This window comes from Arabidopsis thaliana (assembly GCF_000001735.4).
Source record: "Arabidopsis thaliana chromosome 1 sequence".
NCBI lineage: Eukaryota > Viridiplantae > Streptophyta > Magnoliopsida > Brassicales > Brassicaceae > Arabidopsis > Arabidopsis thaliana.
In genome coordinates, this window is record NC_003070.9 from 7,663,714 (window position 1) to 7,685,921 (window position 22,208).

Genomic DNA, 22,208 nt, shown 5'->3' on the forward strand with positions numbered 1-22,208 from the left:
ACTCATGCATGTGTTAGTACAAATGATTTTAGTTTTCATTATATTTCCGTGTGAGAATTATTATGTTTCTTCATAACTTTAAATGGCTCTCACATCCATCACATGGGCAATTCTCCATTATCAAGACTATATCGCTTCATAAGCAATTCTTTCTTCTTTGGGCGAAACAAAAGATCAGATTTAGCTTCGGGTTTGATGAAACTTCTCCCTATTTGCTAATCATCTCGAAAATTGCTCAAATTAAGTCTTCTATTTGTCTTCACAAATTTCAAATCACGTGCTTATAATCCAAATGGGAATTGAATAAGTAAGTAAATAAATCATGATTAAAGCTTAGGAGCTAGATTGACCTAGTTTATAAAAGTTGGGGTCTGGATGTGAACATAAAAGGGGTCCATTTTATTTGTTGGTCAAAAACTTTGAGCGTTCACGTGATCTTAAAAAATAAAAAGAAGAAGACAGGCTTCAATATCAAGAGCTAAAGACCCAAACACTTAGAGAGACATTGACAGGTGATTTGTTATGTGTAGTGATGAGTTTCAATGTATCATCACTTTTTCAATTAGACCACCATCCCACATACTTCCTCTACACTATATACTACTACTCACAATGATCAAAGCTTTTAGTGTATGACTTGATTAAATAACAAATGCTTTTCAAACCAATTTGGACCGGTTCCGTCGGACGGGTCCGAACATGACAAATTGAAGAAAATCACATTTTAAACAAACTTTTGTCGCTGTTCATATATGCTGATTTTATTCAAAATAAGAGATAAGAGATAATTAACTTTTTATATTCAAGGAAATTACCTGTCTATTGATTTGTGGTCCGAATGGTTTGATCAATTGATCAGAAAGAAAATGTTGTAATGTTGATTAAAAATAGTTGTTTTGGGTCTTGGACTTATTTGACGTTTTGAGAACATTTTTTGCTAATATGTACGATTATCTACAATTTTGTCCAATATACCTTTTTCTAAACATAACGTTATGCCTGAATATAGATTTCAACATATTGTTGCATAGTTAATTCGATAAAAAAAACTCTTGCTCAGTCCACTTCTTGATAGATCTTCACATGGCCATTATTCAGATCCGTGTAATTAATTATACGATCTTATCAATTTTGAAGGAATAAAAGGAGTCCTAGAAGGTTATCTATAAAAGAACACACAAAGAAAAAGGACCTTTTTATATAAGAAAAAGTGAAGTTAAGAACAAAATACTAAAAAGAATGATCACATGGGAGGAATGGAGAATCTTTGGGTAGGATTCAAGTAATGTTCCCATTATGGGATTTTATGGTATGGGTATCATATTTGTGGGCCACTTCTCTGTTTTCAATTTGAGTCTTTTACCAAAAAAAATCTGTAAGGTTTTTTTGTAAAGTGTTTTCAATTTAAGTATTTATCATCACATGGGGAAAGACAAGGAAACAATAGGATAAGAGACGACAGTAGCGATCAAGATCCTACGATTATGTCTCTTTTGAGCTTAGAGATCCTGTGACCAAATTTAATTAACTGATCTGGATTTGGTATCGTTACAGTATTCATATCCACATAACCATTTAATAGATTTTAATCCAATAGATCTATGTTGCTTTACAAAGAAATATCTGTAATAACATGTGGTTACAAAAAAACCAAAATTGGAATATGGTATATCTGTAAGCTATGATTTGTTTTTTCACAGTAATATTTTGTTTGGACAACTAAAAAAGTAAAGTACAACTAAACTCTACAGAATTTGTTGGCTATATACAGAGAGAAACAAAAAACATATTTAAAACAATTGCTAAAATTGACAACATTAGTTTCACTATATAAATCACCTAGACTAACCCAATATTACCCACCAAATCATCTTCTTCACAATTATAAACAGGAAATACAAAACAAGTTGTAATACTCATTTGTATTAAATCATCACTAGTATTTACGTTATGACGACTCAAACATGCAATGTTTTCATGTTCGTAGCTATATTGACGATGATGTTTTCTGCACACATTGCTCAATCAAACAGTCTAACAATGTGTGTGAAACATTGTGCACATAACCGGTGTTTGAAAGCGGCGAAAAATTCTACTCCTGAAATTTGTGATGAAACTTGCAAGAAAATCTGCAACAATCAACTATTCGGTGGTAAAAAATTTATTGTACCTCCTCCTAAGGGAAGCTCCCACTTCTGTAGATGGTTGCCTCAGTTTTGTTAATTCCACGAAAAAAATTTCGATGTTTTATTTTTTGCATGACTATTTTTTTTGTAAAACTTTATGCATGACTAAGTTATTAATTTGTATCTACTTAATTCATCGTCCTTATTAAACAAGCGTTTATGTGAACAAAAACATTTACCCTAAAAAAATATTTCGATTTAACTAAACTAGGTCAACTCAAATATATACATAACCATTGGTTATTAGATCTTTTGAGTCTTCTCCAAAGACTTAATAACCATTTGTCGCGATAACATCGATACATCAAGAATAAAAATGTGACTTGAAATCATCATCAAACAACTATTACAAAACTTATTAACAAACAAAACTTTTATTAAAAAAAAAAAAAAAAAGAACAACTGCAATTCAATAACACAGTATACAATCAAACAATCTATCAGCAAACAGTTTGGTTCGCTTAGACGCAAACCGGTCGGTTATCGTTTGGTTTCGAAGTGAACCGTAAAAAACAAATCAAGTTGAATTAATAATGTTTAGTTCCTTCTTCTCGTCTTCCGTCGGAGTTATATCTCTCCGCCTCTGTCTCCGTCGAGACTCTGAAGTCTATATCTCTCTATCACTCATCTTCTCCGACGCCTCTCGTTCATCCAAAAAGCTTTCCTATCTGTAGATTTTTCAATCCCTTTTTTTAGCGATTCAGATCTTTAGATTATTTTTTTCCCGATCGATTTCATTGAGCATACTCTGTTTTCATCTCACCTGTTCAATGGAATCAAGACTCCGAATTTATCTAAAGAGTCTTGATATAGTCACTTTTGTATAGTTTTGTTTCAATTTCTTAGATTATCAAAGTTTCAAAAATCGCTTTTTTAGATCGAAACATTGCTCTGATTGTTTCTCTATATTAATGCATCATTGTGTGTGTTTAACTTCTCTTTAGAAAGAGGTCTCATTGATGGAAGAAGACGAAAGACGCGACATTGTTATGTCAAGAGCTTCTTCTTGTATGCAGTGGAGTCAGTGGCAATTACTTGATTCAATTTTACCAACAGGAGGATTTGCTCATTCGTTTGGTCTCGAAGCAGCTATTCAGACTCGGTTAGTTTCGTCTCCTGAAGATTTAGAAACTCACATCATTCATGTGTTGGATAACACAGCTAGCTTATTGCTTCCTTTTGTCTACTCTGCTCTCAAATCTCCTGATATAGAGACATGGCATAAACTTGATGGAATACTTAACGCTACTTTAACTAACCAAGTTTCTTCAAAGGCGTCAATGTCACAAGGATCAGCTTTGTTTCGTATAGCTGCTTCGGTTTTTACTGAGGTACCAAATCTTAAGATGATTCGTGATGCTTCTTTGGGGTCAAAAAATGTATGTTTCCACCATGCACCGATATTCGGGCTTGTATGTGGTTTACTCGGCATGGATTCCGAGACTTCTCAGAGAGCGTATCTGTTTGTAACGCTCAGAGATGTTCTTTCTGCTGCAACGAGATTGAACATAGTTGGACCGATGGGTGCTTCGGTGATGCAGCATCGCATTGCCATTGTTACTGAAACCGTTTTAGAGAAGTGGATGAATCGTGAAGCTGGTGAAGCATGTCAGACTTCTCCTTTGCTGGATGTTGTGCAAGGTTGTCACGGTTACTTGTTTTCTAGACTGTTTTGCTCTTGATGAAAACATATGATATAACCTCACTTAGGTTACATCGATTAGTGCATATTGTTAATTGTTTGTAGTTTATGTGCTTATTGTTAATTTTTCAGTTGGATCATATATGTGTATTTGTAGACAAATCTGTTTTTATTTCGTTATTACTAATCAACAATATATATGTGACCTAGAATCCATAAGGAAATATGAAATGTGTTTCAGAAAGTCATTGCAATCGTCTATCAAAACCTCTCACTTCCTTCACTCAGAGGACCGGGTGTCGTGGTGTGGTGGCCAGTGGCCCTGCCGCAGAGAAGAGCGTTCTTCGGGATCAAGTACTCATCTCTGAGGGAAGTGGAGGGTGTGTAAACACGCATGTAAAACTGTTGTCCCAGGTATTGTCTTTCCCATAACTCTGATCTTAGGTTCCACATTCCTACATTGTCCAGTGATACGTATATGGCAGTCCATGATCTTGGATACACCTGCACAAATTCATCCAATGATCCACCTTTTTTATAACCCATACTGAGCTTTTATGGCTAACTGTGTGATCAAAATATATAAGGCTTTAGAGGACTCTCACCTGAACAGTGCACCGTGAGACTGCGTCGTTTAGATTGTAGACTTTTCTACTGGCAGCACTCCACTTCCCAAGTTCCATCCTAATTGTTACCAAGTGATCATCAGTCAATAGTCTTGAAAATGTACACAACTTTCGATTTTCTTAAGAACTCTATCTTGGTTTAGAGAATGCTACCAAATTTTACCGTGTGGATGCAAATATGATTGTTTAACTTACCCAACCACGAAGAAAGAGTAACCGTCGAGGTGCCAGGTCTGGACAATATCTTCCCAATTCTCGAAAACAATCTCCACAAAAGCTTTGTAATCAGTTTGCATAACAGATGTGACAGGGTATATTGCTCCATGTGTGGGCTGATCAGGTATGCTTCCAGGGTTGTATACACCGGCAATTTTGAAGTAGTCCGCTAGTTTCAAAGGTGTGTCTGTTGGGTAGAATGATGCACTATTCACCGCGTATCGTTGCTTGCCATTGATATTTCCAGCAGAGCTAGCAAGTTTGATTGTTCGAGTGACTTTTATCTTGCCATAGTGGTATGTACCTTGTGGGTTTGGCCTAGGTCCACTCGCTGCAAGGTTGGTCCTATAAGACACAAACAAACCCGCTCAAACACGGTTGTATACCACTAAGTAACTAACAAAGATTGTAATTGTCAATGAAAGAATGAAACAATACAAAAAAAAAAAAAAAAAAAAAAAAAATGAAACAATACTTGATGGCTCGTGCTTGGTCAAAAGACCAGCGCAACTGAATTGGTGCTTCTGGAATAGGTCCAGAAACAGGTCCAGCAGAATTACTGTAATGAAGAACACCAGCGGTAATAAGGATCTTCGAGGTAAACCTACTAGAGACCACAATGTAATAATCTTTTGCAGGCTGGTCAGCTGTTATAAGGACCGAGTAAGATTGACCGACGTGAACATCAAGCGAAGAGAATGGAGTCTGAATAGTGTGTGTCCCTTCGACCTCAACTAACTTCATCTTGTGGTTTTGGATTCGGAAGTTGAGAGAGTTTTGCAATCCAACATTTGATATCCTCAGTCTATAAGTCTTACCTACAGAAAAACTCACATCATAACTTATTAACACTTACAGTCAGAGAATCACCAATAAACAAGACAAGAAAGGTGAAAAAGCAAAACCTGGTTCAATGTTGAGGGTGGCGCCACTACCGCGCCCATTGATGAGAATTCCATCCGGGAATGGAAGCTTTCCACCATTATCGAGTTGTGCTCTCAAGTCCTATAAGGAGAGATTACAATTTTTAATTCCAAAATTCCAACAAGCAACAACGTTTAAGTACAGATATACATCATGCATGCAGCTTTCCAAATTTGTTAAAAACACAAACACTTTGTCCCATTCTCTAAGTCTAACCCGACAACAAAATATAATCATTTTATCGCCCTACTATTTCTTTCCCCTTTTCTTGCGCCATACGTAAGAGGGGAATCGTACCTTATGGTTGGTTTTGTACCAGTCACCGATGAGAACGGTGTAATCACCAGCGGGGGCTGGGAATGGAACGGGGATTCTGGGGCGGCTGGAGATACGAATAGCTCCAAATCCACCGGCGGCTTTGTGAAAGCCGAGAGAGGGGAAGTAGTAGAAACTTCCAATCTGATCTTTAACCTGAAGAGCGTAGGTGTAGTTTTTCCCCGGCGGGATTGGACACGTCGTCCCGTACACTCCGTCCTGGTATGAATTCCTCCAGTTTCGAATCCCGCTCCTTTACAAAAAGACATCAAATAGGAACAATGAGTCCTCTGCTAAGAATTTCATGTATAAACGCCATGCAAATATATACACCGTCTAAATTTAAATTGAAGCATTATATATATGATCCCAAATTTTTGGTTGTTATCTATTACGGAACGATTTATACCATATAGATGCAACTGACATATATATCTAATATATGAATTTGAACACATAAATAAACTAAAGTTATGTGTCTTTTTCTTACAGCCTTAACTCTAAGCAAGAGATTACAAAAGAAAACTAGACATTCGTTTTTTTGTATAAGGAAAAGGAAACATATATACCATGATATAAGGAAAGGTTCGTCGAGATGGTTGAATACGTTAATGATGAGATTATCATTGGTAACAGCGGCGATGTCCGGTCCTGGGAACTTCCCATTGATCAATATACCCTAGTAGATAAAACGGTAAACAAACTTAAATCCAATTAACAAACCAACAAATAATTTGGTGTGGATACGGTTAAAGATAAATCACCTGTTGTGCAACCTTGAGCGGAGATATGTTACCATAAGTTACGTGCCATTCGAAGAATTTATACGGATCTTCCGCAGCGACGAAGCTGATTAGAAAAAATAGACCAAGTATCATCGCCGTGGTGTTCACGCTTTTGACCTCCATTTTTTATGTTTGACGAAGAGGATGTGACAACGTTTATATATGTGTTGTGTCATGTTTGGGAGAAAAAAATATTAATGGAAATGCAAAGTTGAATAACATGTTCAAAGATGCAGTCAAACAATTTTCGTTTTCTTCACACCTATATTTTGTTGACTTGAAAAATCTTTGAACATACAATATCATAAGAAGTTAGTTCCCAAAGTAATACTCTCAAAGACAAACGAAAATCCAAAAGATACTGGATTTTAGAAGTAATACTCTCACTAGGTTTCAGAATTCACCAAGTCGTAATATTGACTAAAAATAGTAAAATACTAACTATTCAGAGACGAAGCCTTTTGTTCCTAACAATTTGATACTACGCAGGATAAAAGCCTACACCGTACAGCTCTTTCAAGACTTTCTTAAACATGAATCCCAAAATAAAAATATATAAAAAATATAAACTTAGCAAATCATTACAAGTCTATCAATATATTCCATTCCACTCATATCGCTCATCTGTGGCTGCTGCTGGCCCTGCCACACAGAAGAGCGTTCTTAGGGATCAAGTATTCATCTCTGAGAGAAGTAGAGGTTGTGTAAACACGCATGTAGAACTGTTGTCCCAAGTATTGTCTTTCCCATATCTCTGATCTCATATTCCACATTCCTACATTGTCCAGTGCTATGTATATGGCAGTCCATGATCTCGGATACACCTACACGAATTCGTCCAATGAAGTACGTTTTACATAAAACTAGACTGAACTTTTATGGCCAAGTACTGATCAAAATTAAAGTTTAAAGAACCCACACCTGAATAGTGCACCGTAAGATTGCGTCGTTTAGATTGTAGACTTTTCTACTGGCAGGACTCCACTTCCCAAGTTCCATTCTGATAGTTAGACAAGGTGCACACGGTTGGTATAACGGTCATTTAATCAACATCTAAAAAATGTACATAACTTTCGGTTTTCCTAAGAACACTTTATTGGTTAGATTGATTACCGTGTGGATTGTTATTAACAATGCAAACATAAATGTTTAAGGTTCAAGAATATAAGTGCTAAGAGAAGAAAAGACAAAATTTGGATAATATTTCTTAACTTACCCAACAACGTAGAAAGAGTAACCGTCGAGGTGCCAGCTCTGGACAATATCTTCCGAATTCTCGAAAATAACTTCCACAAAGGCTCTGAAATCAGCTTGCATTACAGATGTGGTAGGGAATATTGCTCCATTTGTGGGCTGGTCAGATATACTTCCAGGCTTGTATACACCGTCAATTTTGAAGTAATCCACTAGTTTCAAAGGGGTGTCTGCTGGGTAAAATGATGCACTGTTCACGGCGTATCGTTGCTTGCCTTCAATATGTCCAAGATTGTTAGCAAGTCTGATCGTTCGGGTGATGTTTATCACACCATAGCGGTATGAACCTTGTGGGTTTGGCCTTGGTCCGCTTGCTGTAAGGTTGGTCCTACAAGATCATATCCATGAAACAAACATGTTTGCACCATGAAGTGAGCAAACCAACAACAAGTGAAACTACAAAGCTTTTGCTTTTGATGTAAGCCTAGAGCGCAAAAATTCAAAAATATCATCTATACTAGTAAATGAACTGCTTCGAACCCCATAACTTTTAAGATCTTGAAATAGTTTTCTCCAACCACTAGCACTGATGAAATGCAAATATATATACAAAAGTGGTAATTGTCACTAAATTGAAGAATAAAACAATACCTGATAGCTCGAGCTTGGTTAAAAGACCAGCTTAACTTAATTGGTCCATCTGGAATAGGTCCAGAAACAGGTGCAACAGAATTACTGTAATGAAGAACTCCAGTAGTAGTGAGTATCTTTGATGTAAACCTACTAGAGACGACAACGTAATAATCTTTTGCAGGCTGATCGGCTGTTATAAGGACCGAGTAAGATTGACCAACGTGAACATCAAGCGAAGAGAAAAGATTCTGAATAGTGTATCTCCCTTCGACCTCAACCAACTTCATCGTATGGTTTTGGATTCGGAAGTTGAGGGAGTTCTGTAATCCAACATTTGATATCCTCAGTCTATAAGTCTTACCTACAGAAAAAATCACGTAATAAACTTATAAATTTATTCTTTCACCAAGGACCAAACGTGGCATGCAAAGGGGAAGGGTAATACCTGGTTCAATGTTGAGAGTGGCGCCACTACTACGACCATTTATGAGAATTCCATCTGGTAAAGGAAGTTTTCCACCATTATCGAGTTGTGCCTTCAAGTCCTACAAGGAGAGTTTACAAAGATTAATCAAATAAAAGAGTCAACGTTACATACTTACATACATCATGATTCATGCATGATTGCCTATTTGTTCAAAATACGAACACTTTGTCTCATTCTCCAAAGTCAATAATCATTTTGTCTTGTTATGTGAGATGTAGGAGAATATTAATACCTTGTGGTTGGTTTTGTACCAGTCGCCTACTAGGAGAGTGTAATCATCGGCCGGAGTGGGGAAGGGGACGGGGATCAATGCACGGCTGGAGATACGGATACCTCCGAATCCGCCGGCAGCTTTGTGAAATCCTAGAGAGGGGAAGTAGTAGAAACTTCCGATCTGATCTTTAACCTGAAGAGCGTAAGTGTAGTTCTTCCCCGGTGGGATTGGGCACATCGTTCCGTAGACTCCATCCTGGAACGAATTTTTCCAATTTCGAATCCCGTTCCTTTTCAAAGACAAAAAACGAGAATTGAGTTACATGTGCTAAAAATGTCAAACACATCTAATCTGATTAGCAAGTAAACCAATCTATTTTATTTTATTTTGCTAAAAAACTAATTTTATAATTGTAGTATTAATGATCCAAATTTAGCGTTTAATCTGATTTCAGATTGGATTTAGTTTGTCTTTAGAGTTTTTAAAATTATAGGTATTAACATTTTAATCCAAATCTATAATGAAACGGTTTAAATTAGGTTTTATAATATCTTTTTTTTTCTTATCCTTATCGGTTTGATCCGTATTCGGTTCTAATCTTTGGGTTTAGATAATAATTAACACTGTTTGGCAGGAGTTTTCCACAAGTCGACCACGAATAAATTACGGGAAAAATGTCGTAAAAGTCCCAACAACGAAGTTGTTCCAAAGGCAATCGAAGTAAGAGGGAGACGAGTTTAAGAAGAAAATGAAACAGCTTTTTAACTTTGCATACAAACAAATTGAACGGTATATCGAAATTGTAATTGTGTACCTTTTTTTATGAGAGCCTTAAACTTTTTCTCCAACAAGTTTTATGTGATTGATTATCAATTTGTCATATAATCTCACGTCCAAAAGAAATTCCCGAAGGAAAAGGAGACATACCAAGACAAAAGGAAAGGTTCGTCGAGATGGTTGAATACGTTAATGATGAGATTGTCATTGGTAATAGAGATGATGTCTGGTCCTGGAAACTTCCCGTTAATCAATATACCCTACTTGAAAGAAGAAGGGTAAGCAAACTTAAATTGAATTAACAAAACCAAACATTTGGCGAAGTTCAGGTTAAAGACTTAAAGATATATAAAGCGTACCTGTTGCGCAACACCAAGAGGAGATATGTTGCCATAGGTTACGTGCCATTCGAAGAATCTGTATGGATCTTCAGCGAAGGCGAGGCTGATTAGAAACAATAGAGTGGTTATCATCGCCCTAGTGTTCATGCTTTTGACCTTCATTTTATGATTGACAACGAGGACATGAAACGTTCATATATGTGTGTGCTGTGGGAGAAAAATATTGATGGATTGTTTTCCAAATCGGCATGCAAACCGAAATAATATGTTAAGATTTGGCTAATTATATGCATATAAAACAATTTTCTTTTTCGAATATGAAACTATAATATTTTTGAACTATTTTTTTTATTGGTTTCAAAGAAACAAATCTAAATATTACGAATATTACAATATAATAGGTTAACTTTCCCAAAATGATAATTTCAGATCTATCGAAATGGACACATATCATAATGAGAATCCCAAAGATACTAATTATCAGAAGTCAATTTGAAAAAGAAAAACAAATCTTCTAATTTCTAGGAAACTAGCTACATTTCATTATACCTAATAGTTCATCATTTTCAAATTATATGTTTATAAAATTTTCAGACAATATAAAATAGTTACATTTTCTGTTTTACTTTTTATTAATATATTCAATAATTTTTATTCGTCAAGATATTAAAACAGAGACTAGAATTTTTACCAAACATCTACATTGAAAAACATAAACAAAACTTATTATGAAACAAATTTAAAGTTATAAACCCCCAATAAAACTGTAACAATATCGTTTAAGAAAATAATCGTTAAATATATAATGTTAATGTGGTTTAGTCAGGCATTATATTTTAAATAATTTGTGTAGGTAATTTTGATTAGGTATTTGAATTTAATAGTTTTATGGAAGAAAACTGGAGTTGTTAAAGAAATATGAATTTTAATTTTTAAATAAAGACTTTCAGATTGGACTAATATCATTCTATTTATCATTTTGGACATTAAATTCTTCAGTTTATTGTATGATAGCTAGATACGATTTGACCCTCTCCACGTAGAAATTCACTCTTTCCATTTTTTTTTTTCTTTTACCTCAAGTTCCACCACCGTATTGTATCGAGCCATCAATTGAAAGGTATGCATTCTTTACCATGTGCACATTACCATTTTCGTAACAAAAACGTGGTTACGAATTTAAAGAAGAAAATGCCACTAAGATACTTGTTGTACTGGCTAATATTTTTAATATGAGCTATTAATGTTACTATATTTATGCATAGCAAATAGTTGTTTAGATGACCAAAACAGTATAACACATTTATAAGTTGTCCAGAAATCAATCGATATATTTGCCAAAGAAAAAGAGACGAAAAAAAGTTGACCTCCTAATAGTTAGTTACTTCTAAAATCAGCTAAAACTATATTTACTATATAAATCATCCACATCAACCAACATTCTCACCAAATCATCTCGTTTCACCAAAAACATTACAATTTAAGATTTGCAGACTCACAATACTTACGACATGGCAGTTCAAGTGTCAAAGAAAATTTGTCGTGTATTGATGATTGTAATTTTATTTGCAATGATGTTTTCAGCTCATTCCAACTCGATAGATGTGTGTGTCAAAAATTGTGGCGTGAACCAGTGCATGAAAGCATCAAAGAAAGCGACTCCAGCTATATGTGACAACCCTTGCAAGATTATATGTGATCCTCTCAACAACGAGCGATACATCGTCCCTCGAGGTAATGGTGGTCCTATAAAAAGGTTCTGCAGAGCATTTAGCTGGATTTGTAGCGCGTAATTGATCGACATTACAAAAATTGTCTCCTTTCTTTATGCATATATTATATATTTATGTTTTTTTGTATCATTGTATTGATCCATATTTCAAGTACTTATGTATCCTTCTTCCATAATTTTATTATACCTAATACTCCCTCATTTTCAAATTATATTTGTTTAAAGTTTTTCAGACAAATTAAAATAATTACAATTAATTTCTGTTTTTCTTTTTATTAATATGCTATGATTTTTTATTCGTGAAGACATTAAAAAAAACTAAATTTTTAACCAAACATCTACATTGAAAAACATAACCAAAACTTATTATGAAACAAATTTTAAGTTATAAACGCCAATAAAGTTGAAACAATATAGTTTAAAAATAAAATAACTAAAATATATGATGTTAATGTGATTTAGTTAGGCATTAAGTTTCCATAATTTGTATAGCTAATTTTTTTTGAACATAATGTTAAATTATATTCAAAAATATATATATATATATATATATATATATATATCATGTTTACAACAAGTGCAACTGTTTTAGAAAGAAAGCTGAGAATATAGAGTTGTAAAAAAGAATTATGTAGGCATTTGAATTTAATAATTTTATGGAAAAAACTGAAGATGTTAAACAAATATGGATTTTATTTTTAAAATAAATACTTTCAATCAAATTATATTAGTCTTGAATTTATAGATTTTATGAAAAAAAAGTTTATTGTGTTTTCATGGAGGAAAATGACGATAAAGACAATATGAAAGAAAATTATGTTTACAAATGTACATATTTACCTGGGAGGAGTCATATTAAATGATCTAATCCGCCTTAGTGTATTGTATGTATCTAGAACCTCTTACTTATTCATAAACAAAAGTACATATTTTCCTTACGTTTTCTTATAAACAAATGTACATAATTTCCTACTTATATATATATATATATGTATTCAACTCAAAAATTATAGACAAAACAAAAGGATTACGTATTCTTTTTGTTCCTGATGAATCTTTCACCATATTTAAGAAAAACTATAGGTTTGAAAGAAAGAATGTACCCCGATGATCGCCAAAATATTTAAATCACATGAAAAATAACAATGTGATTTAGTTAGGCATTGAGTTTTTAGGATACTTTTGGTGGAATTGTTATTTTTCATTTTTAAAAAAGGAAAGATTTTTAGTGTCCAATGATAAATTCAATGATCTTAAAAAATTATGTACAGTGAAAGGTAATCATTCCTTGTTAACGGTATGTATTCTTTACCATGTCATGTGCATATTACGATTTTCGTAACAAAAACGTGGTCACGAATTTTAAGAAGAAAATGCCACTAAGATATGTGTTGTACAGGCTAATATTTTAAATATGAGCAATTAGTGTTACTATATTTATGCATAGCATGCAAATAGTTGTTTAGATGACCAAAACAGTATAATACATATAAGTTGTCCAGAAATCAATCGATATATTTGCCAAGAAAAAGAAACGAAAACAAGTTGACCTCCTAATAGTTAGTTACTTCTAAAATCAGCTAAAACTATTTTTACTATATAATCAACACAACATTCTCACCAAATCATCTTGTTTCAAAACCACAACAAAAAGAAAAAAGAAAGAAAAAAAACATTACAATTTAAGATTTTCAGACTCACAATACTTACGACATGGCAACTCAAGTGTCAAAGAAAATCTGCAGTGTATTGATGATTGTAATTTTATTTGCAATGATGTTTTCAGCTCATTCCAACTCGATAGATGTGTGTGTCAAAAATTGTGTCGTGAACCAGTGCATGAAAGCATCAAAGAAAGCGACTCCAGCCATATGTGCCAACCCTTGCAAGATTATATGTGATCCTCTCAACAACGAGCGATACATCGTCCCTCGAGGTAATGGTGGTCCTATAAAAAGGTTCTGCAGAGCATTTAGCTGGATTTGTACCGCTTAATTGATCCACATTACAAAAAATTTGTCTCCTTTCTCTATGCATAAGTTATATATTTATGATTTTTTGTATCAATGTATCGATCAATATTTCAAGTATTTATGTATCCTTCTTCCATAATTTTTTATCTTTAACAATATTTACTTGTATACGGAAAATTTGTTAAAAATCTAATTATTTATATTTATATATGTAACAACTGAAAATTGGTAACTTGTATAAGCATAATTTATGCTGCATAAACATATTTGCATTTAACTACACGGAAACTTACTAAAGAGAAAAAGAGAATTCTCGCATATAAAACAGAACCGTTACTCTGTTTCTCTTGGCGCTTTAATTAGGGTTTCTTATTTAGCTTTTGCATTGCCACATTCCTAAAGGTTTCATCTTTTGGATCCTTCTCTGACTCACTTCTTAAAACCCATCAATGGAGGAAGGAAGTCTGTGGCGTCAATGGACTATGTTCAGATCTCTGTTATCGATTCTTCAATGGTGGGGTTTTAACGTTACTGTTATCATCATGAACAAATGGATCTTTCAGGTTTAAAAAGTCTCTTACTTTTATCATTAAAGACTTAGCCTTTCGTTTGTTTTATCTGATCTGCGTTTGAAATTTGGTACCTTTCCTTGTTTGCAGAAACTGGATTTCAAGTTTCCATTATCAGTTTCATGTGTTCATTTCATATGTTCGTCGATTGGAGCATACATTGTGATTAAAGTCTTAAAGCTTAAACCTTTGATTGTGGTTGATCCAGAAGATAGGTGGAGGAGGATTTTTCCAATGTCATTTGTGTTCTGTATCAACATTGTGTTGGGGAATATTAGTCTTAGATACATTCCTGTCTCTTTTATGCAGACTATCAAATCTTTAACTCCTGCAACAACAGGTTTAGGGTTTTTTTAAGATTGAGAATTTTTCAAAATAAAGTGATTTTTTTTTATTGTTCTGATTGGTTTTTGTGTAATGGTTTTTTGAGTGCAGTTGTGTTACAGTGGTTGGTATGGAGGAAATATTTTGATTGGCGTATTTGGGCGTCATTGGTGCCTATTGTTGGAGGGATTCTTCTTACTTCTATTACAGAACTTAGCTTTAATGTGTTTGGATTCTGTGCTGCTTTGTTTGGATGTTTAGCTACCTCTACAAAGACCATTCTTGCAGAATCTCTTCTTCATGGATACAAATTTGACAGGTCAATGTTCTGTTTCCTGAGGTTTTGATCTTCAGTTTCACATGATAGGTGTTGAATGTGTGAAACTTACATTTGGTTTCAATGACATGCCATGCTCTCATAGTCCAATACTTGATTTGCTTTTTCATATTTCATGGAACTGAGTGTTTGTGTCCTCCTCATTTTCATGTCTCTCTATGTAGCATAAACACGGTATACTATATGGCGCCTTTCGCGACCATGATTCTCGGGTTACCTGCATTTTTACTAGAAAGGAATGGAATTTTGGATTGGTTTGAAGCACATCCATCTCCATGGTCGGCTCTCATAATTCTTTTCAACTCAGGTGTTCTAGCTTTCTGTCTTAACTTCTCCATCTTCTATGTCATTCAATCCACAACAGCAGTCACATTCAATGTAGCTGGAAACCTTAAGGTAAATGAACAAATCCCAAACCACATAACATTAATCTTTATATTCTAGTTTCAATAACTCAGATGTTTGATGGATGGTATGTGATTTGCAGGTTGCAGTAGCTGTGTTTGTTTCATGGATGATATTTCGAAACCCGATATCACCGATGAATGCTGTTGGCTGCGGAATCACACTTGTGGGCTGCACCTTTTACGGATATGTAAGACACATGCTTTCTCAGCAACAACCCGGAACTCCTAGGACTCCTCGTACCCCAAGGAACAAGATGGAACTGATCCCTCTTGTTAATGATAAACTCGAGAGTAAAATTTGAATATCATCGGTAAGTCACTAGACTATTGAACGCACACAAAGAAGTTAGATTTGATCTTGAACATCCACAAGAGAGTTATAGTTTAACTATATGTTTATTTTTACTCAAACTAGAGAAGTTAGAGAAGTGCCATTTTATTTGTTTCCATTGTATTAAATTATCTATCCTCATCAAACCAACTCAGAGATGACCACAAAGATACTTAAAGCAGGCCCATTTTTGTATTCAATTATGGTAGTGCTTTCACTTACCTCAGCTTTTTAATTTTTCCTTCCAATTTTGTTTGTGCCATAGTGCCATGTTCTAACATCAGAGACTTAATACATGACAAAATGGTGCAAGTTTGGGAATCTTTGAAAGAAGATGAAAATAGAAAGTTAATTTGACAATATATAAGAAATGATTATTCATTTTCCCGCCTTGATACATGAAAGAGCTTAAGACGGTGTTTAAGGGAAACGAATATTTTAGCTCTCAAAACAGCTCATCAAATTCGTTGCTTTAGCTTCTCAAAAGTAAAAAATGGGCTTTTTCAAGTGGGCCTCAACTTATGTTGCTGAATTTACCGCCATATCCTTCCCTTACAAAAAATCAATTTTCAAAAAATCTTCATGCTACAGTAGTCTGAAACCAGGTCAAAGGAGTTAAAGAGAAAAGGGCAAAACAGTCAAACAGCATAAAAAGATGTCTGTGTCTTGGAGATCGCAAAGCTACCGTTTTCTGTTCACTCTGTACAACACACTTGTCTCCTTCTTCCTCTCTTCTCTTCTCTCTCTCCATTTCAAAAAGGGTGAAACTTTTCTTCTCTTTCTAGAAGAAGAAAACCAGAGATACAGAGAGATTCTCTCTCTACCAAACCCCTGGAAAAATCTCCAGATTCATCTTCCATAGACCAAACTAAACTCTGTTCACTGTACTCTCTGTCATTGTCCTGTAAGAGAAATTGAAAACCCTAGGAGATTTTGAATTTCGTAAAACCCTAAACACAAAAATGAAAATCCCAGAAAAACCCATCTTCTTAATCTTCGTCTCTTTGATCCTAGCTTCGAGCTTAACCTTCACAGCGACAGCGAAATCAACAATCGAGCCTTGCTCAAGCAACGACACTTGCAACGCTTTACTCGGCTACACACTCTACACCGACCTCAAAGTCTCAGAAGTCGCATCTCTCTTCCAAGTAGACCCAATCTCTATCCTTTTAGCTAACGCCATCGATATCTCTTACCCAGACGTCGAAAACCATATCCTTCCTTCGAAGCTCTTCCTCAAAATCCCAATCACTTGCTCCTGCGTCGACGGAATCAGAAAATCTGTCTCTACCCATTACAAAACCCGACCTTCTGACAATCTAGGATCGATTGCTGACTCTGTTTACGGAGGCTTGGTCTCTGCTGAGCAGATCCAGGAAGCTAACTCGGTGAATGACCCGTCGCTGCTTGATGTTGGGACTAGTCTTGTTATCCCCTTGCCTTGTGCTTGTTTCAATGGCACCGACAATTCTTTGCCGGCTGTTTATTTGTCGTATGTTGTGAAGGAGATTGATACATTGGTCGGAATCGCGAGGAGGTATTCGACTACTATTACTGATTTGATGAATGTGAATGCTATGGGAGCTCCTGATGTTAGTTCTGGAGATATTCTCGCTGTTCCTTTGTCAGGTCAGGTCTACACAATCTTTAAAAGTTGTATCTTCAGATGTTTGTATAATGGGAAGTAGTTTCTATTGTTAGTTGTTGGTTGCCAAATTGGGATTTTTGGTGTAGCTTTGTGGACTTTTGATTGTTTCTTTCATTGCTGGTTGATTGTTTTCTGGGTTTTGAATCTCATTAAGGTATTGTTTTTGGCATTGAATGAGTTTGAGCTACCAAAAGTTTCCCTCTTTGTGGTATTTTTTTGGCTGAGTTTACTTTTGGTAAGGGAGCAATTACAGATTATTAATGTTTGGTTCTGTATCTTTACCTTCTCTCAGCTTGTGCTTCAAAGTTCCCCAGATACGCTTCGGATTTCGGATTGATTGTTCCAAATGGTAGCTATGCTCTAGCTGCAGGTCACTGTGTGCAATGCAGCTGTGCGCTTGGGAGCCGCAAGTAATTATATCTAAGCTTTATTATTTGATATGACTAATCAAATTCATCTCTGATTGCATTTTGACTCACTTGTGTTGTGTGTGGGTGATGTGATGCAGTTTGTATTGTGAGCCTGCTTCCCTAGCCGTCTCTTGCTCAAGTATGCAGTGTAGAAACAGCAACCTCATGCTCGGTAACATCACGGTGCAGCAGACTAGCGCTGGCTGTAATGTTACAACTTGTGATTACAACGGTATAGCCAACGGCACTATCTTAACCATGTAAGTAGAAATACATTCACTTTGTCTTCTCCTCTTATCAACATACCCCTACTAATGATTCGAAACTATTTCCTTCTCTTTCGTTTTATAGGCTGACCAGGTCTCTTCAACCTCGATGTCCCGGTAAGTTCTTTTTAAACCATGTTATCTTTGTAAGGGAAATCATGTGCTAGAATTCGGTCTCATGTAAGTGCAATGGTAAAAATGCAGGACCTCAACAATTTGCGCCGCTTCTAGCTCCACCAGATACTGTTCCTAGGGATGTAATGTATGCACCAGCACCTTCACCAGATTTTGATGGTCCAGGATCCATAGCATCTTCACCAAGATCATCTATGCTTCCTGGTGGTGGTATCTTGCCAGGTAATCCCGCTAATGGTCCAGCCGGTAGCATCTCAACCGCCTCTGCCTCCTCAGTTAGCTACTTCTTTATCACATTTCTCATCTCCATTGCTTCTTTTTCCCTTGCTTTGTCATCTTGATTCAACAACAATTGTTTATTTTCCGCGCATTAAAAACTCCTATGTGAAATTCTTGATGAGTAGAACCAAAACATTGTTATTGATCTCTTTGATAATTTTTGAAGTTGCATATCTCACAAAAACTTCTAGTTAAAACTACAAGATGATTGAATCATCTCATCATATTACATCTGATGTGCCAAAATCTTTCTGTAACCTTGGAAAGCAAAAAACATAAACTTAATATACAGAGAAAGAAAGACAGATTTGTGTCTTCCTCCGTCAACAGTACATAAGCATCCTCAAATCTCAACTTGAGTAGTAGTAGTAGCCTTTGCCTCTTGACCTTCCTTTGATTTCATCTCCAGTTCTGCGGCTAAGCCTTTACCGGTATCTACCGGTTTAACCGGACTTTTAATCGGAAGTCCTTTGCAATCTTCGTCATCATCCGTCATTCTTTTGTCTTTGCCTTTACCCCATACAACAGTGTATAGGCCCACGATTATAAATAGCGTTCCAATCACACTGAAAATTTTAGCAGATAAAATTAAGTAATAGGGTCCAAAAATTTTAGCAGATAAAATTAAGTAAAAGAGAATTATAAGTAATATGCGATTATAAAATTAAGTAATAGCAGATAAAATTTTAGCAGCTGCATTGCACACAGTGACCTCCAAGGAGTGGTGGTTACCGAAGATTCTTTAGTCTTGCTTATCTCGAAACCTCTTTCATGGAGCATTTCACCACAAGCTCGTATGCGTTGTTAGTTGCGCGAGCCGTCTATGACCACCGCTTGGTAGAGGATTTCGCGGAGCTCATCTCCATGGTCGAATCCACTATGGCTCCAAAAGACTTTTCAAACACTACAAGATTCTCTATTTTGAGTATCTCTTTGGAAAACTCATGGAACCTTTATCCTACTTGTATTTGTATTATCTCATTTCCAACTTGTATGAACCTACCTCTTTTGAGGCTTTAAGTTAATGCAAAGTTTGTTTGACAAAAAAAAAAAAGGGTCCAAAAATTTTATACTAATTTTAGATAACAAGAATAAATACCTTCCGAGATGAATGCTTTCAGACAAGACAACAACACCAAGAGCAGCAGTTATAACGACACAAAGTGGATTAAATGTCGCAACAAAAACTGGTCCTCTTTCTCTCATTACTACTCCTTGCACGTAATACGCCACTCCCGAACAAATCACCCCCTAATCACCATTAGTTTTGTTCATTAATTAATTAATACTTTGAATTATCATCATTAATCATATAAAATTAAATTTAGTTAATTGTACTTACGGAGTAAGCAGCGGCGAAGAGATTAGAGTCGAAGCCGATTTTCCAAGCACTCAAGTCACGTACCGTTACCAATGAAACAGCGGTTCCTTCTAACGTTCCCATTAAACATATTAACGTCGTTAATGACAGCTCAGCTGGGTACTGCTTCAGTGTAAACGACTGCGTTTTACATAAGAAGACAAAACCGGTTAGGTTTTTTCTTACAAAAGGTTAGTTATATGAGAACCGGAAATTGTAAATTGATTGGTACTCACTTGTAGGATGAAGAAACCGGCCCAACCAAAAGTTCTTCCCAACAGCATAAGTGTTCCCGGAATCCAGTGTTTGTCCATCGCTGCCGCTCCTGCACCACCGTGGGATCCTCCTGCACCATCACTACCTCCTCCTCCTCCACCGCCGAATCGGATAAAGTCAACTATTGGACCCTTGTAGAGAGTCATGAGAAGTGCTCCGGAGACTGTGATCACCGTTCCTACAACTTTGGCTATGCTTCGTACCTTCTTAAAGTTCACGCTTTCTAACCTGAAATTTATATTAAAAACCCAAAATCGTTAATTACTGTATTAAATTTACATGTGCATGAACAAATAGTAATGTTCTATAGATTCCATATAGACTTATAATGACATCTTAAGTAAGTGGAAGTGATGATCTCACCCAGTATATTCTTTCAGTGTGTGTATAAGTTAATTATTTAATTAGTGGTATCATGTTCCATGAAACATACTAACTGTGTCGTATGATTCTATTAATCTTGTTCCCACGGTTTGGGAAAAGTCAAAAAATATTCTCAAGATAAGAATCAAAGTATAATTTTTTTGCATAATTATCAAACAGTAAAACATATATTAGTAGTTTCATTGATTAAGTTAACAATACTAATTTAATTTTCTGATGGAATCAATATAAAGCTTAGAGCAAAATCTTTTTTTTTTCATAAAGAAAAGCATAAAATGTTTGATGAATTTATTTATAAGAATAAGAAATAACTTAAACCTGAAAATAATGGCCAAGACGAAGGTGATGGCCGGAAGGACATTAGCAGTAGCAGAAGCGAAAGTTGCTGACGTGTAAGTCATCCCGACGTAGTAGAGGTTCTGATCAAGCACCGGCCTGTCATTTTATCGACCCTCATTAATTACTTTTTTAAGAAAAACTATTACTACTAAAATCTTTTTTATTACTACTAACATATTCATTAAGAACATGTTCTTATAGTTTTTGTTTGTGAGTGATATATGAGAATAGTTAACGAGTATTACTCAATAAAACCGAGCAGCGCAATTTGGAGGAATATTCGGAACGTCATCTTGGGCCTTATTTTCCTGCATAATTAACAATAACACAATTACTTACGTTGATTAACTAAGCGCATGTAATCTGTAGCTTGATCTATATATGAATAACCTAGCTACAGTCAATCATGTATTTTATTTCTCTTGGGTTTTACGTTAAACAGCAATCTATATGAGACACACACAAAACAACAAAAGCTTGTACTTTCATATATGTATCAGGCTGGTTATATGTGTTATAAATCGAGATGGATAAGCACCAACTTTTAGTGATCATTAATGAAAACCATACCTTTCATGGAAAAGAGCAAATGGAGCGATGACGGCAGTGGCAATTGCATGGCGATAAACGGCTAGGACGTAATGGTTCATGCCATGCTTAAGAGAGACCATGGTGATTATGTACATACCGGCATAACCAAACTGCATAGATATCATTGCTAAGTATGGTTTCAAACTATTCATTAACCCTCTCCCCATTTTATCTCTTTCTCTTTCTCTCTAAATTTCTCTTTCTTGGTATTTGATGTATTCAAATGTACTTAATTAGTTATGACTGTGAATGATTACTACAAGAGAGTACTTGCTTATATAGCCAAATTGTGCTGACACAAAAAGCAATATATGCGAGTGCACATTTCAATCCATTGGCTATTTAAGCATCACTTTTAAAAATATAGGTTTTTAATTGTTGTCAAGCACGTATCCATTATGTGTGGCTAACTATGGTCTTGTTCTAGGTAATCAAAACTGGATTAGATCGTAATTTCCTTGGTTATATTACATACCTACTTAATTAATTTATATATTGGACTATTGG

General features: G+C 35.3%; 9 protein-coding genes and 1 long non-coding RNA gene across 13 annotated transcripts; 6 read left to right on the forward strand and 4 right to left on the reverse strand.

The window, feature by feature from the left end:
• Nucleotides 1-1,950: 1,950 nt before the first annotated feature.
• AT1G21835 (Plant thionin family protein) lies at nucleotides 1,951-2,223 on the forward strand (the record flags this gene model as incomplete). The annotated part of the gene is made up of 1 exon (NM_001084106.1): nucleotides 1,951-2,223. One exon carries the CDS (start codon nucleotides 1,951-1,953, stop codon nucleotides 2,221-2,223), a length of 273 nt encoding a protein of 90 aa, NP_001077575.1.
• A 477-nt stretch (nucleotides 2,224-2,700) lies between these two features.
• UREF (urease accessory protein F) lies at nucleotides 2,701-4,081 on the forward strand. 2 transcript variants are annotated; one of them, NM_001332530.1, is made up of 2 exons: nucleotides 2,734-2,856; nucleotides 3,131-4,081. In NM_001332530.1, exon 2 carries the CDS (start codon nucleotides 3,146-3,148, stop codon nucleotides 3,866-3,868), a length of 723 nt encoding a protein of 240 aa, NP_001322780.1. In that variant the 5' UTR covers nucleotides 2,734-2,856; nucleotides 3,131-3,145; the 3' UTR covers nucleotides 3,869-4,081. The 2 variants fall into 2 exon arrangements, with proteins under 2 accessions (NP_173602.1, NP_001322780.1); NM_102032.4 differs by having other exon boundaries at nucleotides 2,701-4,045.
• Nucleotides 4,082-4,089: 8 nt separating this feature from the next.
• On the reverse strand, nucleotides 4,090-6,817 carry sks8 (SKU5 similar 8; the record flags this gene model as incomplete). The annotated part of the gene is made up of 8 exons (NM_102033.1): nucleotides 4,090-4,332; nucleotides 4,434-4,512; nucleotides 4,650-5,015; nucleotides 5,146-5,488; nucleotides 5,576-5,675; nucleotides 5,892-6,162; nucleotides 6,479-6,588; nucleotides 6,674-6,817. The coding sequence occupies 8 exons, from the start codon at nucleotides 6,815-6,817 to the stop codon at nucleotides 4,090-4,092; spliced, it is 1,656 nt and encodes a 551-aa protein (NP_173603.1).
• Nucleotides 6,818-7,314: 497 nt separating this feature from the next.
• sks7 (SKU5 similar 7) lies at nucleotides 7,315-10,502 on the reverse strand (the record flags this gene model as incomplete). The annotated part of the gene is made up of 8 exons (NM_102034.1): nucleotides 7,315-7,518; nucleotides 7,616-7,694; nucleotides 7,911-8,276; nucleotides 8,540-8,882; nucleotides 8,967-9,066; nucleotides 9,241-9,511; nucleotides 10,150-10,259; nucleotides 10,359-10,502. The coding sequence occupies 8 exons, from the start codon at nucleotides 10,500-10,502 to the stop codon at nucleotides 7,315-7,317; spliced, it is 1,617 nt and encodes a 538-aa protein (NP_173604.1).
• Nucleotides 10,503-11,788: 1,286 nt separating this feature from the next.
• Nucleotides 11,789-12,258, forward strand: AT1G21864 (Plant thionin family protein). Its single transcript, NM_001084107.2, has one exon. The coding sequence runs from the start codon at nucleotides 11,852-11,854 to the stop codon at nucleotides 12,131-12,133; it is 282 nt and encodes a 93-aa protein (NP_001077576.2). The 5' UTR covers nucleotides 11,789-11,851; the 3' UTR covers nucleotides 12,134-12,258.
• Nucleotides 12,259-13,785: 1,527 nt separating this feature from the next.
• On the forward strand, nucleotides 13,786-14,246 carry AT1G21866 (Plant thionin family protein; the record flags this gene model as incomplete). Its single annotated transcript, NM_001084108.2, has 1 exon — nucleotides 13,786-14,246. The coding sequence occupies one exon, from the start codon at nucleotides 13,786-13,788 to the stop codon at nucleotides 14,065-14,067; it is 282 nt and encodes a 93-aa protein (NP_001077577.1). The 3' UTR covers nucleotides 14,068-14,246.
• Nucleotides 14,247-14,494: 248 nt separating this feature from the next.
• GONST5 (golgi nucleotide sugar transporter 5) lies at nucleotides 14,495-16,130 on the forward strand (the record flags this gene model as incomplete). The annotated part of the gene is made up of 5 exons (NM_102035.2): nucleotides 14,495-14,608; nucleotides 14,705-14,954; nucleotides 15,050-15,257; nucleotides 15,440-15,671; nucleotides 15,763-16,130. The coding sequence occupies 5 exons, from the start codon at nucleotides 14,495-14,497 to the stop codon at nucleotides 15,982-15,984; spliced, it is 1,026 nt and encodes a 341-aa protein (NP_173605.1). The 3' UTR covers nucleotides 15,985-16,130.
• A 546-nt stretch (nucleotides 16,131-16,676) lies between these two features.
• Nucleotides 16,677-18,928, forward strand: LYM1 (lysm domain GPI-anchored protein 1 precursor). 2 transcript variants are annotated; one of them, NM_102036.4, is made up of 5 exons: nucleotides 16,677-17,642; nucleotides 17,954-18,071; nucleotides 18,170-18,331; nucleotides 18,423-18,454; nucleotides 18,542-18,928. In NM_102036.4, exons 1-5 carry the CDS (start codon nucleotides 16,976-16,978, stop codon nucleotides 18,811-18,813), a joined length of 1,251 nt encoding a protein of 416 aa, NP_564153.1. In that variant the 5' UTR covers nucleotides 16,677-16,975; the 3' UTR covers nucleotides 18,814-18,928. The 2 variants fall into 2 exon arrangements, with proteins under 2 accessions (NP_564153.1, NP_849697.1); NM_179366.1 differs by lacking the exon at nucleotides 18,542-18,928 and having other exon boundaries at nucleotides 16,768-17,642; nucleotides 18,170-18,503.
• On the reverse strand, nucleotides 17,109-17,950 carry AT1G05687. The gene has a single exon (NR_138943.1). It is a non-coding gene; the product is annotated as an other RNA (long non-coding RNA).
• UMAMIT19 (nodulin MtN21 /EamA-like transporter family protein) lies at nucleotides 18,871-21,949 on the reverse strand. 2 transcript variants are annotated; one of them, NM_102037.3, is made up of 7 exons: nucleotides 21,681-21,949; nucleotides 21,356-21,418; nucleotides 21,090-21,206; nucleotides 20,348-20,615; nucleotides 20,094-20,252; nucleotides 19,851-20,002; nucleotides 18,871-19,317 (listed from the first exon to the last, which is right to left on the reverse strand). In NM_102037.3, exons 1-7 carry the CDS (start codon nucleotides 21,866-21,868, stop codon nucleotides 19,095-19,097), a joined length of 1,170 nt encoding a protein of 389 aa, NP_173607.1. In that variant the 5' UTR covers nucleotides 21,869-21,949; the 3' UTR covers nucleotides 18,871-19,094. The 2 variants fall into 2 exon arrangements, with proteins under 2 accessions (NP_173607.1, NP_001321371.1); NM_001332531.1 differs by lacking the exon at nucleotides 18,871-19,317 and having other exon boundaries at nucleotides 19,729-20,002.
• Nucleotides 21,950-22,208: the final 259 nt, after the last annotated feature.